Source organism: Xiphophorus hellerii, chromosome 20 (genome assembly GCF_003331165.1).
Source record: "Xiphophorus hellerii strain 12219 chromosome 20, Xiphophorus_hellerii-4.1, whole genome shotgun sequence".
NCBI classification, from domain to species: Eukaryota; Metazoa; Chordata; class Actinopteri; order Cyprinodontiformes; family Poeciliidae; genus Xiphophorus; species Xiphophorus hellerii.
The window spans coordinates 24,031,200-24,057,885 of record NC_045691.1 but is presented as its reverse complement, the minus strand read 5'-3'; the positions used below and the strand labels follow the sequence as shown (position 1 = coordinate 24,057,885).

The 26,686-nt window shown below is 40.4% G+C and overlaps 2 protein-coding genes across 9 annotated transcripts; one reads left to right on the top strand and one right to left on the bottom strand.

The window, feature by feature from the left end:
• Window positions 1–1,117: 1,117 nt before the first annotated feature.
• On the bottom strand, window positions 1,118–26,245 carry tacc1 (transforming, acidic coiled-coil containing protein 1). 3 transcript variants are annotated; one of them, XM_032549963.1, is made up of 14 exons: window positions 26,019–26,245; window positions 12,336–12,445; window positions 8,640–10,092; window positions 7,730–7,765; window positions 7,413–7,476; window positions 6,506–6,695; window positions 5,920–5,978; window positions 5,471–5,602; window positions 5,265–5,341; window positions 5,095–5,138; window positions 3,491–3,654; window positions 3,302–3,408; window positions 3,082–3,202; window positions 1,118–2,450 (listed from the first exon to the last, which is right to left on the bottom strand). In XM_032549963.1, the coding sequence occupies exons 1-14, from the start codon at window positions 26,093–26,095 to the stop codon at window positions 2,385–2,387; spliced, it is 2,700 nt and encodes an 899-aa protein (XP_032405854.1). In that variant the 5' UTR covers window positions 26,096–26,245; the 3' UTR covers window positions 1,118–2,384. The 3 variants fall into 3 exon arrangements, with proteins under 3 accessions (XP_032405854.1, XP_032405852.1, XP_032405853.1); XM_032549961.1 differs by lacking the exon at window positions 26,019–26,245 and adding an exon at window positions 13,525–13,995; XM_032549962.1 differs by lacking the exons at window positions 7,730–7,765; window positions 26,019–26,245 and adding an exon at window positions 13,525–13,993.
• Window positions 19,189–25,658, top strand: aggf1 (angiogenic factor with G patch and FHA domains 1). 6 transcript variants are annotated; one of them, XM_032549964.1, is made up of 16 exons: window positions 19,189–19,283; window positions 19,370–19,422; window positions 19,595–19,797; window positions 20,477–20,576; window positions 20,662–20,900; window positions 21,026–21,157; window positions 21,261–21,461; window positions 22,251–22,668; window positions 22,860–22,968; window positions 23,376–23,427; window positions 23,518–23,619; window positions 23,691–23,856; window positions 23,951–24,033; window positions 24,126–24,247; window positions 24,537–24,636; window positions 25,000–25,233. In XM_032549964.1, the coding sequence occupies exons 3-16, from the start codon at window positions 19,603–19,605 to the stop codon at window positions 25,231–25,233; spliced, it is 2,253 nt and encodes a 750-aa protein (XP_032405855.1). In that variant the 5' UTR covers window positions 19,189–19,283; window positions 19,370–19,422; window positions 19,595–19,602. The 6 variants fall into 6 exon arrangements, with proteins under 6 accessions (XP_032405855.1, XP_032405860.1, XP_032405857.1 ...); XM_032549969.1 differs by lacking the exon at window positions 22,251–22,668 and adding an exon at window positions 21,648–21,717; XM_032549966.1 differs by having other exon boundaries at window positions 19,574–19,797.
• Window positions 26,246–26,686: the final 441 nt, after the last annotated feature.

The following is a 26,686-nucleotide window of genomic DNA, read 5'->3' as shown; positions in this document are numbered from 1 at the left end:
CTTGCATGCCTTTCCTATATTCGTTAAATTGAGTCTAAATTGCTATCGCTATGGCTTCTGTCCCCCCTTGAACAGAGGAGTCTAGGTAGCCTGCTACAGTCAACATTAGGCCTAAGCTAAATACACCACGTGTGGAACTGAAACAATGCCAAACAAAGTTCATTTATACAGGTAACATTATGCTCAAGATTTCTCAATAGTGCCTAGTGACCAAGCTATAGTTACTGACACAGGAGGATTATAACCATTTCATAAGACGTTACCTCGATGTGTTTCTTCAAGTTGGACGGGGAGTTTTTGTAAGATAGAATTTCCACATCTTTTGGCAGGAATAACATACACTGCATGCGGTACGACGAATCTTTAACACCCACGAAAGAGTGTATTGTGTTTAAATAAGGCCATGGGCTCTCATCACCAGCTGGTGGTTCCCCTGGAGCCGTGTCCGACGTAGTTGCAGTCGTTGTGGTCTCCGTCTCCTCCTCCATCTGGCTGCTGCTGATTGCGAGACTTGCTTTGTGTTTAATGGGAGAAACGAAACAGGTGTATCCTATTGGTGGTGATGAACAAGCCCAGGCAAGCAGGCTACGGACTTTGTTCGGTAGCCTGCTTGCTACTTGCTAATCAGTAGATGGGGTCAAAACACTTGCGTTTCTCTCTCTCGCTTTTTTGTAACGAGTAACTAAACCACACATTGAAAATGTATCGGAGTAAAAGTACGCAATTAAGTTCGGAAATATAGTGAAGTAAAAGTGAAAGTCATCAAAAATTTTCATACTCGAGGAACGTATGAAGTACTCCAAAATATACTTAAGTAAAGTAGTGAAGTATTTTTACTTCGTTACTATACAACACTGCATGCAGAATATAGAATATGATGGGTTCTACGCTGGTAGAAAGTAATAAAACAAAAAGCTATGAAATGTTATGATGGTAGAAGTTTCCCATCTTGGACTATCTGTTAGTTTCAGTTTCTAGATCAAACTAATCTAGATTTATTCTGAATGAAGATTCTGTGAGATATTCCCTTAACCGTCTTGAACCTCTTCACAGAACCTCACTTTAAAATTACTAGCAGTCCCTTTAAATAGTTTTAGAAAAAACTATTGACATATTATTAAATCTTATCCATTTATTCAGGAATTCACAAAATATAGCAGTTAACATACAATCAGGACATATTCAGTTCTTACATATACAAATATTAGAGACGTAACTCTGAATGTTCTTTCCATTAAGTATAAAATATACAGATTTTACCACAACAAAGGACTTTCTTTGAAAAGCAGCTTCGACCAAGTACGACATCACGACAGGACATGGAGTCACACCAAAGTCCGTTTCAGGTCACCGTAATATTTGGCATCTGATTGTGCAGAAGCAAAAGGTTTTCATACAAAAATCTGTCATTTTTTTGTGATTTACCAAGGCCGACTAGAACAGCTCCTTCAAGTTCTGACCACAAAATTATCTGGATGTTTTTTAACGAGCGTGAAGGTAAACATCTGCTCCCTAGGACACAGGTCTTCAACACCTTATGAACCACAGGGAAAGCCATACCACTGCAAACGCATTCAAGTTCAAAGTATATTGATCAGACAGGAATTATACTGCATACAGTACAAGTTGGCAACAGCTTGAAACGAGAAAATTAAGGTTTATCCATGAACTAAGCAGAAAAAAAGGAGTCACATCAGCAACATCTTGACTCACAGAAAACCAGAAAAAATGGGAGATTTTTCTCACGCAGGAAAGTTTAGTAATAAAAAAAGCAATATGGCACATGGGTAAAATTACTGCATAATAAGAATATGGTCAAATCAAAGAAATGCTCCATACTCAGAAATCAGAGAAAACAATGTACATTTTGTGATGTAGCAAAGTCCGAATATATATATATTTATAAACAACATCAAAAGAAAAGGCAATAAGAACTCTACAGAGAAAATAAGAAAATTCAATCAGTTCAGGCACTCAGTATAAATATGTTTTCTGCAGCCTTCAAACAGAAGTCATTCAAATGAAAGTGTGCTGGGACGAAGAAGGAACTGTGTCGTCCTCTCCCTCAGTTCCTGAACACATGCAGTAAAAAAATTATGGAAATTCTTAGATTAAAAAAAAAAAAAACAGCAATGCACAAACAAACAATCAACAACAAATCTTTACATCTTAGGATGATACTTATTCTTTAAACATTTGGTAATTATAATGGTGAAAATGATAGACACCTAATGATATCTTGTAGCTTTTGCAACAAACCTGTTGGTTCACTTAACATGTGCTAAACTGTGCTGATGTGGAGGATTTATATCACATGCTGCTGTAAGAAAAATCTTGAATTTGAGCAGATGGGAGCTGATGAAGTGAGTATCACCGAACGTCTTTCATTCTGTTCCCAGCTTGGCGATCAGCTCATCGCAGATCTTGGTCAGTTCCTCAATTTCTTGATTCTATCAGGTAATGAGAAACACAAATGACACACATTTATAATTGATTGTTCATTAGATTGTGGCATTTTAGATGGCGTGAAAATCGTGTCCATGCTAGTGCTAGTTTTACAGCACCAGTGGAATTAGATACCTAATTCTCACAAATTAGGTATCTTTATAAATACATTAATCCATGAATATAAAAAAACATCCAATCAAAAACTGGATACTGTTAACAAAAGAGAAGAAGAAATCAATTTCCCTGGAAGGGTTTATAATCTAAACCATCTAACATTCCCCACCACTGTTTAGATAAGAAAATAAGCAAAGCAAAGAGCGGTGATGGGAACCAGTGAGGCTTGTTGGAAGTGGTTTGAACCGTGTTGTGGAAACAAAAACCACAAACTGCTACAGGGTTTGATTTGTTTCCCTTAATAATTCCTACGTACCATTTTAACAGTCACGCACTAATGCTGACGCACATTGCACTAAGCATCTTTTCTCACACTAATAGTTGAGAAACACAATAAATCTATATTTACAAAATCTATATTTCCCTCTAACAATGCACAAAGTGGTCTTCTAGCGTCCCCAGAGTACAGACTCACAAAGTGAAGTGGATCTGCTGTATATTTTTTTACAGTCTCCATACCTTTTGAAGGACAGCTCTTTCAAGGGACTCCACCCTCATTTGCTCCTTCCTCAGGCTCGCATTCAGCGCCACGCTCTCGGTATCAGCCTTTGCGCGTACCTGGGCTATCTCCTCATTGGCCCTGACAGGGAGGACGTTAACAACAAGAGGATAAAACTAAATGAAGGCAAATGTTATGCCTCATCGTAAAGATTTAAGTAAGTAAGTAAGTAAATCTTACTTGTCCAGTTTCTCCTCAGCATGGAGTTTTAAGGTTTGATATCTCTGCTCCTCCTGCTTGATACGAAGTAGGTAATCTTGCGCACACTTCTTCAACACCTCCTCATTCTGAATGCACGTTTAAAAGGCGTGTCAGTGGATGTTTATGTCACACGACTCTGCTCTACATCTGAGAATATTCATAACCAACCTTCTTGAAGCCCTCCAGGACTCCCTTCATGTTCTCATACCTCCTGAAGAGATCTGCGAAGGATCTCTCCACAGAGTTCAGGTCGGCCACGGCCTGATCGCGCTCCAACGTCAGCTGCCTGACTGACTTACTGGAGGAGAGGCTCTTGTTCTGCTGCTGATCCTCTGCAAGAAAACAAGTGATAGCTTCAGAATGCATGCTACTGTCTAAGATCATGTGATGGGTTAAGTAAAGAGCATCTTGGCAAACTTTCAGTGTCTTTATACTACTGAGTACATGATGATAAATAACTGCATTCATACTCTTTGAGTGTTTTAATATTTTATGTCACAACCAAAAACTTTATGTGGTGTCAAAATATTTTACCGTTAAAAACTTAAAAGTGCAGTGTGCATTTGCATTGAAATCTTTGATGTAGTTGTAGCTTTCTATTGCTAGAGACTAATTTTTGTGCCCATTTTTTTTGTGCAAGAGCTCAGTAAACGTCAATGCATTTCTAAACTGTAGTCTTCAAGTCTTCAGTTGATTTAGGTTGAGTTTCTTTAAATCTAGACCAGAGTTGCTTTTGAACCATAAGAAATTAAACACTGACCAACATTTTGATGTGTAATGATGGGACCTGACAGAATGTAATTGCTGGTTTTCTCAATTGTTGACTGTGTGGTGTCTTCTATGACTTTGTATTTTTGTGATTTTATGATGTAAAGCCCTTTGAACAGCCTTGTTGCTGATATGTGCTACACAAATAAACTTGATTGATTGATTGATTTGTTGAAAAAGTATAACCAATAATTGTCCTTTAAACTGAACTGGTAGATCTCTGCAGTTCCTCCAGAGTTGGCTGCTTCTCTGATAAATTCCTCCTCCCCAGAGTTCCCAGTTTGAGTGACTGGTCCATTCAAAGTTGAGTCAACACTACATTAATGGGTTGTTTTATAACTAAACCATGATTTAATCTTCTCCTTTACTGTTTGATAAGGGCTTGTTCAGACCTTAATTCATTAACAAAAAATTCCAATTATTATTCCAATTCACGCTCACTAACTTGTTGCATAAGATCCCAGTAAAAATGCATGCAGGTTTTGGGTTGAAACATAAAACAAAGCTTACAAATGTTCTAATTCACAGAAGAGATTAGCAAAATCATGGCCCTTAGTTGTATTGCGATGTCCCAGTAGAAGTGGACATTAAAAACCTTCCACTGGTTAGCTAACTGAACTTAGTAACTTGACCTCAGTGTAACTGATGATGTGCTTCCTGCAGACTAGAGCGCAGGTGAAAGGTCACAAAAACAAGTGAGAGGTGATGCTGGCAGCATTCGGGCAGGAGGAAACAAAGGGAGATACCAAGTGTTTGCTTGTGCTCTTCATTTTAAAGTGACATACTTTAAAATATTTGTTGTGCTAAAACCCAGTCCAATCTGCTGCCAAAACCGCTTTGTGACTTTACAAATTTTAGAGACGTAGCTTATTATTGATTATTCAACATGTTTCTAGGGACCACAGAGACAAAATATACATAATAATATACAGCTTAAAAGTTTGAGGAACAAAAAAAAAAAAAGAGTATGAAGAAATATCCACCAGCAGGGGGCAGCAACTTACCAATCATCTGGGCAACTGTTTTTTCATATTCTGCAACTATTTTCCTGTCAAACAAAAAGCAGCCCAGTGTTAACATTGTTTTTAAATTCCTTGTATTATTTTAGCATTTTTTAAAATAGTATCGTTCTGGAAAAGGAAGGAAAATTCTCATCGAAACAAAAGCTTCTCACCTCATTTCCATAACCTCCGCTCTGCTCTCCTCATATTTTTGTTTCCACTCGTTGACCTCAATCTCTTTAGTGATGATCTGTTTTAAAGGAAATAGATAGATTCAAAATATGGAGTGATATTGTGAACCAAAAAATAAGTTAAACTTACTGAAGTTTCATTTTGGGCGCTCAGTATCTCTGTGTTTGTGCATGTGGGAGCGACATACCTCCTCTCTGATCAGGGTCAGCACCGCAGCTTTGTCCATCTCGGTCAGAGGGACGCCGTCCTGTGATAGGGCTGCCGGGTCAGGGTCGTCACGGCTGCTCAGTTTTGCAGTCTGGTGCATTGATAAATCAGTCTGTGGAAGATCACAAACACTAACGTGAGCCGATGCGTGAGAACTCAATAACATTCACACTTGGTAAACAATTCAAAATGCAGTGGAGCAGGAAAATATTTCACCAGGCCTCTTTATGAATACGACTCGGTTAAAACGGCCGCTTAATTTGTGTAGTCTGTGTGGTCTACGTGTGGTGTCAGGATATCACCTTGAAAAATATTATTTAAAATGATGAGTAATCATCATTTTTCAACAGACTATGGAGATCAAAAACAACTGATGCAGAAGAAACCAGTCACACTGAATAATTCATGTGGTCGCTTTGCAGCACTTACCATATCATCTTTCACGCTGAAGGTGTCCTTCTCTGGCAGATGATCTGTAATCTTGATCTCTGGACATAAAAAAAAAAACAACAACATCAGAGAAATAACTGTGGGTTGTATTTATTGTATCCATCAATAAAAACTGAAGTTATAGTTTTTCTTTTTAGCCCATAATGTTAAAAAATGTCAAATTAACTTTACCAACTCAAAAACAAATAACTGAGCAGCTTATATCTTGCTTTCACTAAACAACTAAATTAAACTAAAACAATACATGCACAACTTAAAAAGATCTGTCCTGATGCAGAGATGTAGGAAGCTGTTTTTCTTCACTTATAGTGTTATTTTATCTGTAACAGAATCTTTTTCATTTTTATCTTTGCAGTCTGACACTCTAAAAAGCAGCTCCTGAGAAAAGTTTGACATTTTCAACTCGCACATTTAATACAGTCAATGCTACATTTTTAACATACAATATTATGCATCTCTTAATATGATTAATATTGGGTGTTGCTTCATTCCATATCATGAATTTTTTATAAACTTTCGAGTCCTCAGAGGAGAATTTCTGCACATTTCTCCCTGTTGAACTTACGATCTACAGCAGGTAAATCGCTGGACGGCTGTTTCTTCACAGCTGCTTTATTGCATTCCTGCTCCTCTCTCTCTTCCTGACTGTCGGCCGTCTGGCCAATCAGGCCTGTGGAGGCCAGTTTCTCCTCGTCTGTGGCGTGATGAACCCGCTGAGTGATCTCCGGGGTCTGAACCAGCACTTCGTCTTCCCCCTGGAATTAATAGAGGGACTTTATTAAATCAACTTCATTACAGTAGAGTTTACTTTCTACATGTTTAATATCAGATCCCTAACTGCGGTGCTCTCCACTTTGCTGCCTCTCCTAGTATAGATGTGTAAAAAAAGCCTTCAAATAAATGCATCTTTTTTTGCTGTTGAGATGAATTTTCAAAAAAAATTTTTGCATGAAATTATTGAACATTTATTCATTTAGTGGGAAAAAATACTACAAAGTAATGTAACACAAGCACTTCATATTTACACTCCACCTTTTTAAAATTGATGGGCATCCAGAAAGGTTTAATTTGTAATTCATGACTTAAGGTTACAGCCCCTTGGTCTTGACAGGTGACCTTAATTATAAAAAGTTCCCTTTAGCTATAAATCTTCTTTCTCCAGGATGTGATATAATTGAGGGCATGAGCGCACCAGAGTAATATTTGACTGCAGAGTGATAAGTCACAGCTCTGTCATCATGCCAAGACTGGACCGCAGCGCTGGAAACACTACTGATGCCTCACTCAACTTGTGTAACTCAGTGTGATGGGGGGTGTGTGTGGGCGTGTGTGTGTGTGGGTGCGTGTGTGTGTGTGTGTAAAAGTATGCTGAGGCCAAGAGGTTGCACAGCAGCTGAATAAAGAACACTGCAGTGTTGCTACAGTAAGGTAAAACATTCCCAGTGAAGCAACCAGACAGAAAAAAAAATTACCTGACTACAAACATCGAGGACTAGCGACTCGCTTTCATCATATTTCTGGACTTTACAGGAATTCCTGCAAAACAAGCAAATGAGAAAATATTAATTTGTTTTTCGTTTTTTTTAATCCTTGAAAGGTTATTATTGTTCCTGTTTTCTATGGACATAAATATGAGATTTAGCAAGACAAATGGAAAAATCGTGCTAAGAAATTAGAACGCTAAAGTATATGATGAGGATAAAAACCTCGATGAAAACAATCAATATAGACACTGAACATGCACCGATGAGAATGAGTGGAATCATGCCTTGATAGAGAGAGTACTTACAACAGAAAACAGAGAAACTTGACTTGCTCAGATGTCCTGAGGTCGATAAAAGTGGACGAACGAAAGCAAAGATTTTGGGGGATTGCGCGACACACAACACGAGGAAAGATGGAGGGTGAGGGGGATAAAGCAGGGAGGGTTTCGACAAGGGAGCCATGGAGGATAAAGAAGGTCGAGAGACAAAGGAAGAGGGTATGAGTGAGTAAAAGGTGTCAGCATGTTAGTTACTTAGCTGGTAGATTAAAGTTCAAGCATATGCAGCTAATCATTGCAGCTCTAAGCACATTACCAATCTATTTATGTCTCAGTTTATTAGTAGCTTGGTATGCAGAGTATTCTCTGTGCCTTCAAAGTATCTTTTGGTATGCATATTATTGTTAGCAGTCAATTAGTCCAAGGAAGAGCCAGATCAGACCTACACAATGCCTTGAAATGGTGTTTGTACTCCCTGAACTTGGTCACATTTTGTCACATCACAACCACAAACTTTAGTGCATTTTATTGAAATTTTATAAAGTATGGAACAAAGACGATTTGGTGTTTTAATTTTTTTCACTGACAAAAAATTTAAAAGTGTGGGAGCAGTTTTAAACACTGGTAGGGACATAGACCAAGTGAATAGCCCTAACTCGACGAAGCAACAGTCCTAGAAAAGTACTGACTCATTGTTGCTGGATGTCATACTGGTTAGATTTTCATTTGGAAAAGAAAAGAAAACCATTTAACAATTATACACAAGCGTCTTGTGTTGTGTTGGCCTGCCTCATAAAATCCCTATGATAGTCATTGAAGTTTGTGGTGTGAGAAGTTTCAAGAGGTCTGAATACCTTTGCACCTTTGTAAGAAAATGACTGAATGTGAAGCTTGTAGGACTACGGTCTTGTAATATTTTGTGCAAAAGGAGACTTACGTGGATGCTCTCTCTTTGTTTTTCTTTGGAATCTGCTTCGCTTTCTTCTCCCCGGGGGTCTGTCTTGCCTTCTGTTTGCCTTGATCTTTTACCTTTGTCTCAGGTTGGGCGGTGCTGCTGGACAAATCCTCGTTGTTCAGGGATTTTGATGCTTTAAAAGGGTCTATGGAGTCATCAAAGTTGTCTGGGTCGAAGCTGTATGAGCCCTTTGGCAGCACAGGAGAGCTGCTCACTTTGCTGTTGCTACCAAATGGATTAAAGTTTGGGTCGTCCCATTGACTGGGGTCAAAGTTATAAGTTCCGGTTTTGGGAATAGGAACATCGTCCAGATTCAGAGGTGCAGAGGAGTCTGTTGTTACAGGTTCTGAAAGTGGTTCTGAAACAGGCTCGGAAACAGATTGGGGAAGAGGTTCTGGTGCCGTTTCTAACACCGGTTCAGGATGCGTCGCTTCAGGTGCTGGTTCGCAAAAAGTCTCAGAGTCTTTTGGTTTCTGCTCCTTTGCAGCAGTCTTGCTGGTTGTCCTTTTCCCTCCTAATTTCTTTTTAGGGGGCTTTCTAACAATTCCTTCACCCAGACCAAACTCCAGCACCACAGGCTTTGCCTCTAAAGACTGATCTATAATTTCTGAGTCTCCTTGAGCTTTTTTGGTGGACTCACAAGCAGATGATGAGCTCCCAAGTGGTTCTAGCCTGGGGGGAGAGCTTGAACCACACGGTGGAGGAGAGTTCTGGATTTTGGATCCACCACTGGTGAAAGGGTTGAAGCTGTCGTCCAGTTGGTCGAGGTCAAAGTTGTATGTAGCCTTGTGAACAGGGAGTTCTTGTTCCTCATCTGTATGAGGAGGAGGACTTCCTGGAGCCTTTATTTTGAAGGATGGAGGCTTGGACTTGCTGGTTTTTGTCTTTTGAGTAGGTTCTGCAAGGCTGGGGAGATTGCTGTGATGTTCCTCTAGATCAGCAACAGGTTTCTCCTTGGGAGGCTGTGAAGAACTTGATGCTGCAGGTTCACTGCTTGGTACTGAGTCTAGTTCAGGGACAAAAGTATGATTCTGAACTGAAGGTTCATTGCTTGGAACAAAGTCTGGTTCTTGAATAAAAGTAGGATCTGGGACTGAAGGTTCCCTAACTGGAACAGAGTCTGATTCTGGCACCAAAGTAGTATCTGGAACTGTGACTGGGTCTGCTTCATGGAGGAAGCTTGTCTCTTCAAATGGCTCAGAAAGGAGAGCTGTGCTTTGAGTTTCTTCCTTCAGTGAGGCTGAATCAGGACCAGGAAAAGAATCCAAGTTTTCTGAGGGCTGCTCTGCTTGATCTTGGTCTCGATTTTGCACATTTATTTCGAGCTGATCTCCCACAGGGACTACAGGCTCATCCTGACCCATGTTGTGGCCCAGTGTGGTTTCTGGATCCCTGACAGGAACAGACACTATCAGGTTCTCCTCCTGCTCCAAATCTGAAGAAGAAACAAAACCAAAAAAATTATTTCACAGAACTATCATACTTCAAGCGTCGACATGCTGCTAGTGAATTTCTGCAATCACATGTAAACTCGGGTGTTGTTGGTATTTGATTGGTTGACTGAAAGCAGGTTACTCACCAGCCAACTGTTCTAGTTGCTGCTGTTGCCATGGTGATGTCTTACTATGAGTGCCACGATATTAAGGCAAAAGTAACGCATTCGAAAACACAAAACAAAACAGACCTTCGCTTATCTTGTGTTACGTCTTGCAGAAAAATAACAGAGCGGTGCGAATGCTGGCTCCAGGGAACATTTTGACAGTGCAGCATATTTCAGCATGTCTGTCATTATCATCATCATCATCGCTCTGTTCATACAACACCATGTTGCCTAGAGACGAGCAGACCCTGCTCTGCTTTAACCAGCTTTATGTCACCATGCTGTGTAGCAAGAGTTCACACCCTAACATAATCCCAAACACACGTGCATTCCCTTACACACTTGAATAATCAGTAACACAGTACTGTGAAAAAGTATTTGCCCCCTTTGTCATGACTACCTTTCAAATAAGTAAACATGTTCGATCAGATAAAGAAAACCTTATTGAATACAAAGCACGGTTTTTATTTTATAATTTATTTTTATTATTGGAAAAATCTGTCCAATCCAACCTGGCTTTATGCGAAAAATTAATTTGCTCCCGAACCTTCATAACTGATTGTGCCACTCTGGGCTAAAACAACTGGCATCAAGTGTTTGTGATACCTGGTAAAGAGTATTTTTCAATCACACGAGAGAGAGAGCAAGATGTTGAACCCCTCTGCAGGATAGTTTTAGTTCAGCCTCATTGGAGGGTTTTCAAGCATAAACGATCAGTCATCCCACAGCATATCTATCCGATTTATGTCTGGACTTTGACTACATCACTCTGAGACCTTCTTCATTTGAAACACTCAGAATTGTACTTGCTGGTGTCATCTGGATCGTTGTTTGGCTGCATAACCCTAAGTGAGCTTGAGTGTGATGAGACGACCTTCCAGGTCCTGAAGCAACAAAGCAGCCCGAGTTAATCACACTAGCAAAGCAATTCTTGACTGGTGCGTTGTTTTTCTGAAATTCTGTGCAAATCTCTGAAAAAAAAAAATCCACTTTTTTCAGAGTTTTTTTAAAAACATAAAAACAAAAAGCAGCTAAAAAACACAAATGCTGTTCAAGTGTCCCCAGAAGGTAAATTTAGCTCATTATTAACCACCATGACAAGAAAACCTCCAGAAATTAGTCATATCCCACCAGTCTTAATAATAATGTTGCTAAAGCAATTTATTTTCTTCTTTCTGATTAGATACCTCACCTTTAGAAAATGTTGCTGGGGCTGTTTTACAGGAAGGGTTTAGTTTTTCCAAACCAGCAGCGGCCTGACACACATTGCAATAAACCCTCTAAACAAACCTCCTAAAAACGCGCTCTGACATGCTATGTCACGGCGCTGTGACCTCCGTTGGGTGTCCAGCACAAAGCAGAGCTAACCAAAGCTCAGAGCTTTTGTTCAACCTGTTGAATTCTGGAGCAAAGGTCATTCCCACACTCCTCCACAAGCCCCTCCTCTTAGTGAATCAAATGACAGAGACAGAGCATCAGACGTGATCACACCCAAAAACAATCCAAAATAAAAACTATGTGCATTCCAGCTTAAATACCAGGTACACAGGAGGCAGTTCACTACCTGCTCAGGTGTTAAATATCCTTGTTTACCTTTAGCAAATACTACATGGAATCTCTATAATACAATAGGACCCATTGATATTTACACAATGTCAAATTTAAAAAGGTATAAATTCTTAAAAAACAAAAAAATAATTTATATCTTGCTTCATTTTTGAAATAAATGACATCATGCAGCTATAGTGTCATCACATTTCCGACTAAAAGTTAGGATTTTTCATGAACAACAGCATTTTTTCTTTTGTTTAAGATGATGTCACGCCTGAATAGTTAGTTCAACATCAAATGACTCTTGTTTCCATGGCAACCGTGAGAAAAAAGGAATAGTGCCCAACGTATTTGAACATGCACTTCCCTTAGACTGCTGAGATTTCTGAAATGTTAATAAGAACCTCCAGGTTTCCTGAAGAGTCACAGATGTTGCCGTCAGGCCAGCCTCTCGGCTGCTCTTCTCCTCCTGTTTTTGTTTTCTTTTTCCTCTCCTTCTGCCTGTTGTTGCTCTGCAGCGGCCTCACCTGCTTTGTCTGCATTGGTGGTGTTGTTCTCCAGCTCTCCCGGGACGGGCTGAGGGGCGCGGACGGGAGTCGCTGCTTCAGGGGTGTCAAAATGACCCTCAGAGTCCGAGCTGCAGCACGTGAAAACATGAGAGAAAGCAGAAAAACTATTACATAACTCCAGGGCAATGATCACATTAAGAACGCCGAGAGCCAGCGGTTGTGATGCATCTTCTCCTCAAACTAAAAGAGCTGTACTATTATTGTTATTATGCAAGAATTTATCATAAAAACACACTTAAAAGCTTTAAAAGCAAAAATCCTTTGTTTTGTGACTATTATGTAATCAGTCAGCATATGTATTTTTGTAAAGCTTTGCATCATTTTGCAAAACCCCTTGTGCTGGTAAAATCTATACAAAAATAAAACCACAAACTTATTACCCTTTTATTTGATGGACCAAACTGACCTATGCTGAGCTTAACTTCGCTCTTCGTCGTTGTAGAAACATTGTAACACTATACTACATACTCTGAAACTACAGGAGGAAGAGTAACCAAAGCCAAAGTAACGCATACATAAAGGAAGAGGAAGTAGATGTAGGACAGCCTACTATTTCCTGTCACACTCTAAGAACAATACAGTTTATGACACGAGAAATGCTGAAGAAAACATAAAACATGCAGCCTTTTAAGATATATGCGCCATTCTCGACGCCGACAATTTACAGCACAGATTAAATCAGATTTATCTCTGTAATGTAATCACTTTAGAAAGCCCCGAAGGTCAATATATTGACACAGGGAGCTGATCAGTGCAGGAATTAAAAGGTGGAAGTCTTCTGAAAGTAGTCGTCATGTTTGTATGACGTTGGAACAAAGGCAGAGATAATGCTATCACTGTATACACGAGGCACAGACACTGATGATTTCAGCATGTGCTTTCAGGTTTTGAGTGAATCCTCTGTGAATTTGAGTGTCTGTTAGAAATAGGGTTGGTGTTATGAAGCAAAAGAAAGACAGTTAGAGACAATTTAAAGCACAAACCCAACAGAGCCAGCACTTCACAAAATGTCTCGACCAATATGTCACTAAAATTTAGATTTCCAATCCAGTAGGTTAGAGGCACATGGACAGAAGTCCCCCCTCCTCCAGTGCTGACGATGTGAACCACTCTGCCTGGAGTCTCGGGGCTTCAGCACAACACTTGCCTGCTGCCTTGAGATCTCTCCTCCTCCTCTTCCTCTTCTCTCCTTCCCCACTGCTCCCTTTCCTCGTTGGCCTCCTGCCCTTCTCCATCCTCCTCTCCCCCTCGCACCGCCGTCCACGTCCATTTGGCCCACGACACCGGAGACAGCCAAGACATCGCTCCTTATTCAACGAAGTTCCCCAGCCTCCAGCTGACTCACCAGTAACCAGGGCTTGGCTTCCAGTACACCTCTCACTCTCTTCTTCAGATTTCCGCCCCTCTCACATCTCTTCATGAGTTCCCAGATTCACATGAAGAGAAGAAGACATCTCTCTTTCATCTCATCTCTCTCTTTTTTTTTAACCCTGCTTCTCCGTCTTCGCCTTTTAGTAATTTCCAGTCACGCTGACAAGTCCCTCCGTGGCAGAATACCTCAGCTCTGATCAGCTGGTTTCTCAAATGCTTTGCTGACTCTCTCTCTCTCGCTCTCTCTCTTCTCCTCTGAACCTCCTTCATCCTCCCCGCTCCACCTCGGAACAGCTCACAGGCAAAAACTGCAGTGGGGGTGGAGGAAGTGAGCTGTAAGCCCAAAAACTCACAGCCGCTTTGATGACTTCCCCTGTGGTTGAAGAATGGTATGTCCCCGTCAGCCTGCTCTTCTACTCTAAAGTAGAAAAAAATGGGCCACAAAACAAACACAGAGGGAGGAGCAGGAGGTAGAGGAGGAGCTGAACTCTTGGGGCTCTGTGTTTTATAGTCCAGAGAGAGATTAGGAATGTGGGGGCTGGATCTTAAAGACTTATTAGTCCCCCCTCCCTCAGGTTCTTCAACAGCTAACTGTTTCTTCCACGCTGCGGCAGGAAGGCATGCATGACTAGAGGAACCAGTTCTGTTGGACAGCCTCAGGAGAACTACCTTGCTGGGTTCAATCTGTCAGAGGAAACACTAAACCACTAAGCAGAGCACCACCACACAAGTAATTACACGGTGGCATGTTGGTAAGAGAAATGCTTGGGAACATTTGAGGAGTGAGTCAGAAACAAAGCAAAAGAAAAAAAATGTGTTTTTTTTAAAGAAACACAAAACTGGACAAACTGAGGAGATTCTAAAATAAAACAAAAATGTCAATGGAAAATTGTGCTCTTCAGAACGTAACACTTATTTCAGGAAGGCACTCTACAAAACGTTTAAATGGATTTTATGAAATCACTGGTTAAAGTTTTTGGAATTTTTTTGACACATTTTACTAAAATAAAGTGATTCCCATCGTCGCTAGAGTGCGTAATTAATTGACTTTTGCCAAACAACCTCAAGCAACCTCCCAAAAATTTATTTTATCAAAATTGTTGGCATTTTGCCCCATTTCTTAAATGTGTCTGTCATCAGGGTATGGTTAATGTTTTAATGTAAGATCCCTCCGGAGAATATAGAACCCATACCTCGCCTCCCATTGAATTTGGTATAAATTCAATCTAAAATATTCCCCGAAAGCCGAAGCATGTTTTTAACCCGCTATATCTCACAAATAAAAATATGTAGAAACACAAGTCTAAGCTTTTTTTAGAATTCAAAGCTTCCTGTCACTCATATTTTGAGAAGATTTGGGATAGCAGCGTGTTTGACGGAGAAGAAAACAGATTATTTTTCTTTTATCTGCAATTTGTGGGACAAACAGCGTATAGTCTCTCTCTGCCTTTCGATGATTTGAAACAAATATCTTCAGACTCTCACGTTTTACATCACATAAACAAGTTTATACATAAAATTTTTATTTATTTTCACCCAGAATCTGAACTTCATATCAGTTAGGATTCACAAGATAATTCCTATTTAGTAAAGGCAAAAAATAATTAGATTTTTTTTATTACTTCAAAGTTAGAAGTTTTCATACATTTTAATTATTATTATTATTATTATTATTTTGATAGCATTGTCTTCAAACTTCATGACGTTTTTGTGAATTCCTAAAAATAGTGTGCAGGATTTTTGGTCCGTTCCTCATTAAGAGTAAAAAAAACAAAACCTCTCATTATTTTGGCATTTAGCAAATAGAAATAATTTCGATAATCCTAGTTGTTCTGAAAAGATGTAGTCAATTTTAATGTTTTGCAGTAATAATGTGTCTTTTAATAGAGTGTGTGTAAATATTTTTTTCTGTAAATGAAAACAAATCCCATGAACTATGATATTGGTCCTTACTAAACTGCACAGTTCTTCAGAAGGTAGCAATAAAATACTCAAGATGTGAATGATCAGAAGTCACAACAATGGCAGAGTCTATGAAAGGCTTAATTAAAAGACACGTGTGTTCACAGCCAGTCTTGTTGTGAATTACCAGTCTTTTTCACACTCTAAAGGTTTTGTGCCATTTCTTAATTTTATTACTCCCCTCGTAGAAACCTTGTTGTGCTTTACTCTCCATGGCCAGATATTTTTGCGGTGCAGCAGCGGAGCGAGCAAACTTTCTGAGACTCCATGAAGGAGCAAAGACACAGAACCTCAATCAGACTCAGAGTTTCCACATTATACCAGAAAGGGAGGAGTTTCTGTTCTACCCACTTATTTTTGCGATCTACGCTGGGCTTGTGGCTGGAGCAAACAGGAACAGCGCACGCAATAACTGTAGAATGTCTAAAGGATTTTCCTCAGGGAACAGCAAACAATTATACTATATTATAAATATTAAACTGTTATTTGAAGATGAAAAAATAATAATAATAATAATCAGCACCATTTTTGTGTAAATTTGCCAAGCAGTGAAAAACTGACTCGTTGCTTATCTTGACCCACACTTTTCTTGTCTAAAACTGGCATCTATAAACATCACTGGGCAGCAGAAGGAGCCCTGCTGATAAAAGACCAGACGATTCTTTGAGGCCGCTCTCCCACCACCAACACAAGCCTCAGACCAGAATCCAAACACAACCCAAAAGAGGATTCCCATCTGAGCAAAAGAGCTCAGATTTCAATCACAGCAGGAGGAACCCTGCAGGCGTTTTCAAGAAAGCAGTAAGTCCCTAAAATGCAACGTAAAACAAACTTGCTGAATTCTATTTAGACTTTTTAGCATAAATGTGACCAATGATCCAAATCTGATTAGTCTGTGGGCCGTTTCTGATTTAACTTGCTGTAACAAATATCCACAAAAGACATAATTGATACAAGGGGGAAATTTTGATTTTTACTTTAGGTACACTGCAATCCTTTATATATTTTCTCTCTATAAATAGAGCAAAAGACAACAGAGAAGCCACATGATTATGTAACAGTCCTTCCTGCCCGCCTAAGATCAGCCTACATAATTTGGCCTTGGCTATGTCCTGTAAATCTATGTGACAGAACCAGACATTCCAGGAAATTATTGAACGTACAAAGGAGCAGAAAGGTCAGAGGAGGAAGAACTGAGAAGGAAGATGGGGAGGAAAGAGGCAACCCAAATCTAACCAGAGGGAGAGATACAGATGAGAACGAGGAATAAGGGAGAGGAACAGCGATGGGCTCACAAATCAGCTTGAGTCAGCACAATGAAATATACACTTCTGCCTTGGGAAGAATCTAATATTGTATTCCACTTTTAAGTGGCACCAGCTGGAAATGTAAAGAATTATTTTTAACAAGCTGGAAAACTGCTAGCAGATGCTTACTATCATATTATTTTTCCGCTACTCTGTGGTGAAAAAGAAATAACTCAAATCTATATATGGTAAAAAATTTTTTACATGACTTCTGGAAATTATTATTTCCAGATTTCATGGGCTTCACTGACATCTAGTGGTCAATGTCTGTCACTGAAATCGAAAACTGGATTTCCTTAAAATGTTTTCCAGTGCTGAAAATATACACGGAGGACAACAAACAGAGATTTGTCTGTTAAAAAAAAAGAACAATGTTACAACAGAACATATAGAGATCTCCTTGTAGTACTTGAGTTCAGGGATGTAAATCCTTGAATGAAAGGCGAAGAGAAAGATAACCTCCTTCTGGGCTCAATAGCCTTCCCCCCCAGGTACATTAAAGACTTCACAAACCAATACCATGTTTGCAGAGAATATATCATCAGCATAGAATAATTTAGTACAGTTTTAACTTGTTTTTTTTATCTTGCTTGTGTCATTTATAGTGACCCTAATGCCATAAAAGCACCAACAAACTGGGCAAGTTCCTCCTTCTGTGTCCATTATCAATTTCCCTGTTGTAAGACGTACATTAAATGTTTCATGATCTGAAAAGAGTCTTTCTCAGTGTAGTCCACAGCTTAGGAGTCTAGATAGTTGATATTTTGGAATCAGCAAGTCAGACCCCAACTTTAGCATCATTAGTGTCCCCAGCATTGATGGAGCTAAAGATCAGCATGATGACGAGAAGGCCTTTCAGCCTCAAAGACTTTGTGCTCGTCATCACCAAAGATAAACTGTGGAAATACCAGAACAAACAAACAAACAAACAAACAAACAAACAGAAAGCTGGTCAGCGATTTTAAGAAGGGCTTGATTTCTGTGTTGTCAGTAAAGGCTTTCCATTAATAATTGAGAAAAAAAATGTGTAGGACAGCAAAACAGTTTCTAGTACAGAGACACTGCGTCATATTAAATAGGTCCTGTTGCTCAGTCCCTCTCTCTTTTCATTATTATACTTATTATTATTCATTTATTTATCTTTTTTATTTCAGTCCTCTGAAGGTGTTATATTGTTTTGTGGTTTTAGTCTTCTAAAGTAAACCATGACAAGTTGATAAAGCAGCGTTCTCAACTAATTTTATGCCGTAATAATACTGACTACTAGGTTCTACTTTATATCAGTAAAATCCCACGTTTTAACCACAACTACCCAATTAGCACTTTACATATAGATCAGATATTGGCAGTAAATGGGCCAAAGAATGTAACGTAAGATTGTAACAAACTACATAATGGCTGCAAGTAATTTTCACATGCAGGAGCAGTTCTAGTAAAATGATGTAGACTCTCCTTACAGTTATATCAGTAAATTAGCAAATGTGTTCTCTTAGATAAAGGTACTATTTGAAAATGACCTTTAAGCAGGTATTAAACATATTTTTCATTAACCCCACAGTTGTGTTTTAAAACAGCTTTTTATCGGTCTGATATTCTAATTCTAAATTTCTTTCAACTCTTTCTTTTCTTTTACATTTTCTTTAGCTGTATCAGGTGTGAAAATCACTAAGCTTTAAAACATCAGACTGTATAATTAATATATAGAATGTGCTTCACTGAGTTGCTGAAATTAATAGTTTTCAATTACCCAATTTGATATAATTTTCTCTAAACCTACTTGAAACCCAGTTAAGACCAACTGGATTCCCCCCAACTGATTGTGTTGATGAGATTCTATTTAGTCAACCAAAGTGAGTCCAATACATGAAGCTCACTGAGAGCTTGGGCCCATTTAATACCCACCAATCCTGGGCAAAATCCATATAAGACTCTCATGCATTCAAGTTTTCCCCCAGGGGCCACTCTAAAGTGGACTCTGAACGTAAAACTCACGCTTGACAACCAAAAAAAACCAACATGTATTTAACTGCAGATAAGACAAACGTTTAAAGGCGAACTTACCGCTCCATTTAGTGGACAGAATTCGAAGACCAACAAACAACAGCGAACATTTCACGGCTTTGATGGGGCTACTACCCGCGGTCGCCGCCAGGTGGCGACAGCAGGGTTTGCAACTGGCGCGAGACCTCGAGGAAGAATCACTTCCGCCGTGAGTTAATGGCGGTTGCGAGCAGGGTGGACTGTAAACATTTCAGCTGCCTCAACTGTAACTGTCTAATTGTCCTCAAAACATGTACTGGGCTGTATCCAACACGCTTGGAAGTTACAAGATGTTTATGTTCAACTTTTCAGGTCGCCGCTTCGAGGACGAAATCGCGTCCCGCTCGGAGAAAACAAAGCAAACGGTAAGAAAGAAACATGGAGTCCGGCTGTATTTAATTGATTGGTGTCTGAACCGTTTATAAACCAAGTAGTGGATTATTATCAGAAAGGGCCGGTGGATATAGATTCTGTTTTGCGAGTATCTCGGTTAAGAACGTGTTGTTCCTGCTGCAGCTTTCACTGTCGCGGTTTCAGTTTTCCGAATGGAGGAGGAAGAAGAAGCGAGAGGAGAGAAAGACTCGGAGTGTGAGGTGGCTGAGCTCCGTCTGAGAGTTGAGTCATTGAAACAGGAGCTGAAGGAGTGCCGAGTGGAGCTCACCAAGTTACAGAAGCAGCTGAGCCACTCCGAAAGGCTCCAGAAGAGCACCGAGAGCTACAACGAAGACCTGAGGAAGCAGGTCAGCTACTCAATATGTACAAAAGTATTCACACCTCTAAACTTTTTCCACATTTTGTCACAAACCTCTGCGGATTTCATTGGGGTCGTGTGTGATGCACAAATACAAACTAGTGCAGAATTGTAAAGTGGAAGAAAAATAGTTTTCAGATTTTCCTACAAGAGCAAATTTGAAAAGTGTGCATTTGCGCTGGCTCCTTTACTCTGATAAATCTTAATAAACCTAGTACAGGGCAGGGACAAATTGTGGAGAACTTTAATTAGTGACATGTTTGGCGTAAGACAAGTAGAGTACATGCAAAACACGTGGAAGAATGAAACTTAACGCTACACATTACCTAAAGCACCCCATGTCCAATTTCAGATCATTATTATTTTTTTTATTCAAACAATATATCTAATTTCTGTCACTTTATATTTTTGATCTACTTTGTGTTAGTTAATAACATAAAACTGAAATGAGATGCATAGGAGTTTGTATTGTAAAAATTCCAAAAATGTGGAGATTTTAAGAGGTAAAAATAATTTTACAAGCAACGTTATAAAAAAAAATTGTTAGTCCACACTCCTTAATGCTTAAGCTTAATGCAAAGCTTAAAACTTAATATAATGTTAAACTGGGTTGATGATGTTAGATGAAAGGCGTAAGTCTTTGCTGTCGTTTTTTTGTGCAACTCCAGGTTGACCAGCTCAGTGCAGAGATTCATGAGCGAAAGAAGAAAGAGAAAGACAGAGTAAGCTGTGAAACTCAAACAGAAGAATATGTGTGGACAGAAACTGGTGCGTATGCGTATCATCACAACTGGAACATGTAAATAAATTTAGTTAATATCACAAATAACGTTCAGGATTTTTTCCCCCCCAGATTACTACAATTACTACTATGGAGGCTACTGTCAGAACGTTGAGGGGGCAGATTCCCAGGAAGGTCTGGACACGACGACAGCAGCAGCAGTAGCTGAGGGTGATGCTGATCACAGTACGGCGACGGCAGCTGTGGATGTAACTGATTACAGTACGGCAGTAGACGTATCAACAACAAATGAAGCAATGGCCCCAGATGCGTCCGCTTCAGCAGAGAGCAGCGAAGTAGCTCCAGCAGAGGTTTACTTTTCTATAAGTGCATCCAAAATAATAAAATATAGTGTTTTTAAGTCCGTTGTAGTTGGACTTGAAGCTAAAATCTGAGTTGGCCTTGATACATTCATTCATAATAATGTCTGCTTCAGGGAGGTGATGCGAGCTCCATAGCTGATATGCTGAGGGCCACAGCTGAAGAAGCCATGACGCAGACTGGCTTCGTCTTCGATGAGACGTCTGGGATGTATTATGATCACAGCACGGGCTTCTACTACGACTCGGTTTGTTTGTTTTCTTGAAGATTGCTCGTTCAGTTGGGTGACTGGTGCCCGATTCAATGTTCATTGTTCATTTATATTGTAAACTTTCTTCTTTTCTCTCCAGGTCAGTCAGTTGTATTATGACGCCAACACGGGCATATACTACTACTATGACGCAGAAAGCGGACGGTATCAGTTTCACTCTAGGATCGAGGTGCCTGCTGCACAGAGCACTGCCGAGCATTCCCAAGAGACTCACGTTCCCGACAAGAAATGGAGAAAATTCCCAAAAGCTGTGAAGAAAGCGTCGCATCAGGATGAGGGGGTAAGTAACAACTGGATGCAGCGCATCGTTACTTTGAAGTGTTTGGTGGCTGACGGCTGGCTTTTTAAAGTTGGCGTTCCCCTTAATTTCTCTTGTCTTTTCTGGGTCTCAGTCTTTAAAAATGTTTGCTTATTGTGTTTGTAATGATGCAGGATAGTTGACTGAAAGACTATTCTTCTGGCCTAGGTTCAAGATGTGACTAACTCTTTGGCTAAAATGAGGATTTGCTCTTACTGGAAAACTCCCTCCCACAGAGGTATAACTTTAGTTTTACACTACAAAATAATGAAATACGCTGACATGCTTTAGTGATGTGAACAAATAATATAATAGATTTTTATTTTTTATTTTGCTTTGGTATAATCTCACTTTAAAGAACAGAGAAAAATCTGACATTTACTTTGAGTTGCTGCATTTAGAGTAGGGGGGAAAATCCCAGCTTATGTGGTAACCTCTGGTTTAACAATTGACACCACTGCCGTCAATTCTTTCTACGTCCTGTTAGGTTGTAGTATGAAAATAGAAAGGGTCACTTTTTTTTTCTCCTCAGGTTCTGGGTAGAGTTTATATCTGGGGCTTGAGATGGTAAACCTCCCTTTGCAAATCTTGATGCATATTAAAACCTTTTCTGTAATTCCTGGTATAATTTGGGAAACATTATGATGAATTGACTTTAAAGACTGAGACCCAGGAATTAACGTGTGGCTGATATTTGGGATCGACAGTAAAAAGTCAGCTGGCCTGCTGCCATTCAACACGGTAATCTCACTGCTGACTGTCTGGTGGCAGGAACACAAACTGGACGAGGCGAAGCCAGAAACGGAAGAAACCGAATCCAGAAAACTGCACCGAAGGTCTCATAGTCCAGACTTATCCAAGAGTAAAAGAGACTCTTCAAAACACGGGAAAGAGCGGGACAAATCGCCATCGCGGAGAAGGCGGCTGAAGAACGGCTCGCACCACGAGGAGAAGAGCAGTTCAAGAAAGAAGAGGAAGAAATCCAAATCAGAAAAGAAGAAGAAGAAGAAGAGGAAGAGGAGCCCGGTTCAGAGTGAGGAGTCCGAGGGTAACAGCGAACCAGAGGAGGGCGAGATCACAGAGTCTGAAAGGGAAGATCTGGATTCCGCCTCGTCGCCTTCATCATGTTCCAGCCCCAGACATTCCAGGGAAAGTCCTGAGTCAGAAATGGAGGTGCAGAGCCAAGAAGGTGAGAGGAGAAAACTCCCAACATTTGACATGCGAGGAGTGCAGATCTCTCAAAGACAGGTTCTGGGATAGTTAATTAAATCTGTACATAACATCAAGCTAGAACTCCCAATCAGTGATTTGATTGCCTTGAAGCTTCCTGTAATTCTTTGTTCTGCTGCTAACCCAGCTGGTTTGTTTCGTTCCTTCCAGTTAACAACTTCTGGCCCCCGTGTGTGAGAGTGACCGTGGTCAGGTCTCCTGCGCTGCAGGTGGGAACTCTGTTCATCATCACAGCCGACTCTCCGGCCACATTCGGCAGGTTGGTTCTCTTCTTCTCAGCTGTTTATGCGCAGTGCTGGCAAAAGTATTCATGCAATTATATTACACAAATCTCTATGTGTTTTATTGGGATTTCATGTGTTAAACCAAAACTGAGTTCTGAATAATAACCCTGCTTAAAGAAAATAAACACAATTTTCGCCATTTTATTTTCAGATAAAAATCGGAGTACTATGTTTGCCTTTTTTTTTTATTGATTCACAAATATGTACTCCTTTGTGTCAATCTACAAATAAACTCTGTTGGCTCCTTGAAATTTGTGGGTCTAACATAAGAAAATGTGATGTTAAATCCTTTAAAAAATGACACTTTTGCTTTTTGAAAACATTTATATTAATTCATTAATTGAGCAAAAATCAATCTTCTACTTTTTGTGTTTCTTTACAGGGAAAAAGACATGAACCATGCAATTCGACTACCAGAAATGGGAGTCAGCAAGGTAAAACTCCCTGCTTTGCTTTCCCTGCAGGAGTCTAAACTATTCCCATATTTTTCCTGCAGTGTCTCAATGTTGCATGTTTGGTTTCAGTTCCATGCGGAGGTGTACTTTGACCAGGAACAGCAGAGCTACATGCTGGTGGACCAGGGGAGCCAAAACGGGACGGTCATTAACGGAAACCGCATATTGCAGGTCGGCACTTCGTCTCGGTACATTGAATAAGAAGCGAAACCTTCCATTTGAACTCTGGTGTCCACTTGCAGCCCAAAACCAAGTCAGAGCCTCATGCACTCATGCATGGGGATGAAGTCAAGATGGGAGAGACTGTGCTGTCGTTCCACATCCACTCAGGCACCGACACCTGTGACGGTTGTGAACCCGGACAAGTCATGGCTCACATCAGCAAGCACAGGAGGGATGAGAGCGCCGGTGAGAGAACAAATCCACAGGGGGAGAAAAAGCAGACATTTGTACAAGTTATTTAAAAGTGTCTGATGTCAGCGTTTCTCCTTGTTGTTTCTAGAAGCTCCTGGCCTCGGCAAAGAAGACAAAGAATCCCTGAGACAGAAAGAGCTGAAGCAAATGAAGGCCAAATATGGACTGCAGGTGAGTGTTTAGGTGACCTGGAGCTGCATTTAGGGTTAAAATATGCATCAAGGTTTTTTTTGTTCACATGGTTGTTCATCTGTTCAATATAGAGCAAGGAGGAGATCAAAGCCCTGAGGAACCCCAAGTATAGGGACAGAGCAGAGTCTCGCCGGCAGAATGTGGGCAGCGAAGGCGTTTTTCAACGGGACGATGCACCCGCTTCTGTACATGAGTAAGTCTGGAAAAATCTGGATCAGTATGGAAGAGGAAAACAACATGGAAAAATAATTGACTTAATGTTTGACTTCATTCCTTTTTGTACCCTTTAAGAGGCCCTTCTTTCCTTCCTTTCTTGCAGCTTCTGTACGCAAAGTCTGGTCACTGTAGAACTATCTGCCATAATTTGACTGAATTGTAGTGTTTTTAAGATGAGAGGAACTGAGAAGACTGAAGTTTTTACATGGATAATGCACTGGAACCCTGTATGTTACTCATATGTTATTGCTTTCTGTCCTCTTAAGGGAGATCAGTAAAGTCAACAAGGGGCGGAAGATGCTGGAAAAAATGGGCTGGAAAAAAGGAGAGGGACTGGGAAAAGAGGGGCGGGGGATGAAAGATCCGGTGAGTTAATCTTCTGTTAGCCAAACACCTACCAATGACTTGTCCAGAGATTGGATTTTTTTTTTGTTTTCCTTGATCCTTTTGGTGAAATTCTGAAAATTTGAGTTTAAGACAAAACTGATAAAAGGTTTGAGACATAAAACAGGATAAACTTCCGATTTCTGTGTTTTCCATTGAACGCTACTACCTATGAGCTGCATCATATTTTTTTCCCCCCTCGTTTATATGATACAATCCTTAGAATCGAGACCATTCAGACCTCCAAAAGCCGATATCAGCATCATCCATAAAGAGCCTGATTGGTGCATCTCATGTGTTTAATGCGTTCCAAAGCCTGACGGTCTGTCATAATCGTTTTCACAGATCGAACTGAAAATCCGGAAGTCGCAGTCTGGCCTGGGAATGGGCGGCGTCATGTCGGTGGACGATGTCTCCGCAACCAGATCCAAGTCCCATAAGAACTGGGAGAAAGCCCGCGAGCGGTTCGCCGACTCCTGCCAGCCCGACCCGCCGCCAGCCCAGAAAAGTAACGCTTGGATCAGATCGGAGGAGGCGGAGGACTCGCAAACCAGTTTGGAAACAGGCAGCCAGAGTTAGGGGAGTGACTTACGCCTGAACTCACTGCTGGTTTACAGTGGAGGAGAGGAGAGAGTTTCTCCACTTCTCAAGAAAACGTGTTTGAGTTAAAGCTTGAGGAACTCCTAGTAACAACTTGCTGTTTTGTTTCCTCCTCTAAGTATAAATGGGTTTTAGTCTGAGTGCTGTGCATCAGCCCAATTTGTAAAACCCGTGCAATGTTTTTATTTTCTTTCTTTTTTTCCCCTCTGGATGGAAACTGTGTTCAGACAAACTAAGAACAGGAGTTCAAGCTGAGACGCCTCAAGCAAATATTGACACAGTCAAGTTATATTTCTCACAGTGAGATCATACTATAACAAGACAACCGAGTCTATTCTAATGGCAAAAACAACAGATCACAATAAACATGCGATAAGAAACTCCTTTTTAAAACAAAAACAAATCTGACTCAGTCCACTTTTTTTCTCTTTTCTAGTTAAATAGGATAAGATCTATTTGTGACCGGTCTACCAAAAAAGTGCGTCCACATTCTTCTAAGTCCACAGAAGCAAACATTTCACAGCTGGTCTGCACGTGACCTTATCTGCTCTCTTGAGGGTGTGTGGAAATTTGCATCAATGCTTGAACGGAGGTCAGTTTCGCACCAAAATGCAAAGCAAGACACCAGCTACACAGTTAGCGTCGCAGCTTTTGGTTTGCAATGTTTAGACAGTCTAATCATTACACATCTTCAGGAACATGTAACGCAACAGAAGGAGAAAAGCTTTTCAGAGGAGTAAAAACGGGTGAGGCAGCCGACTCACGTTATGTTCTTGATGACGTTCCGAAAACTCGTTCGCCGGATGCTCCTCTTCCGATCCTGACTTTGTGTCCCACCCATTTTAAATCTCCAACCGTAGGACGGCCACCACCCGAGCGTCCCCTCAGCTGTTGGGCATGTTCTGCTCTGTGACAGTTCAGCAGGTGACAGCACGGCGCTGCTGTCAGAGTCCTCCTCTCCTTACAGGTGAGCCCTCCCTCCTTGGAAGTCTCCTCCTTCAGCTTAACTGCACTTACTTGGATATATTGCGGCGGAATAAAAGAGGGAGGGATCGGCTCTGAGTTGCCCTGTTGTTCTGAGTAGAACCCCTCAGCCATAAACGGATGTTAGTCATGAGATAAGGTGGGATGTGGCTTTACCAGTTCCTGACTTTAAAGTAGCATGAAGACGGGAGCACAGGAGGTTTTATTCTTGATAGCATACAAAAAAACAAATCATTCAGTGCTGATTGATCTTGCTGTCACATCATTTACTTAAGGATTTTTCCAGATCTAAGCTGTCGTATAGTTTATTTAACAACATATTTCCACATGGAGAAAATGCTAAAATCCTGAGGCAACAAGGTTTCTTTGAAAAGAACTGCCACAAACAAGCACAAACCTGCTCTGTGTTCAGGATTATCATGAGCAGGAGCTCAAACGGTTTTATGGT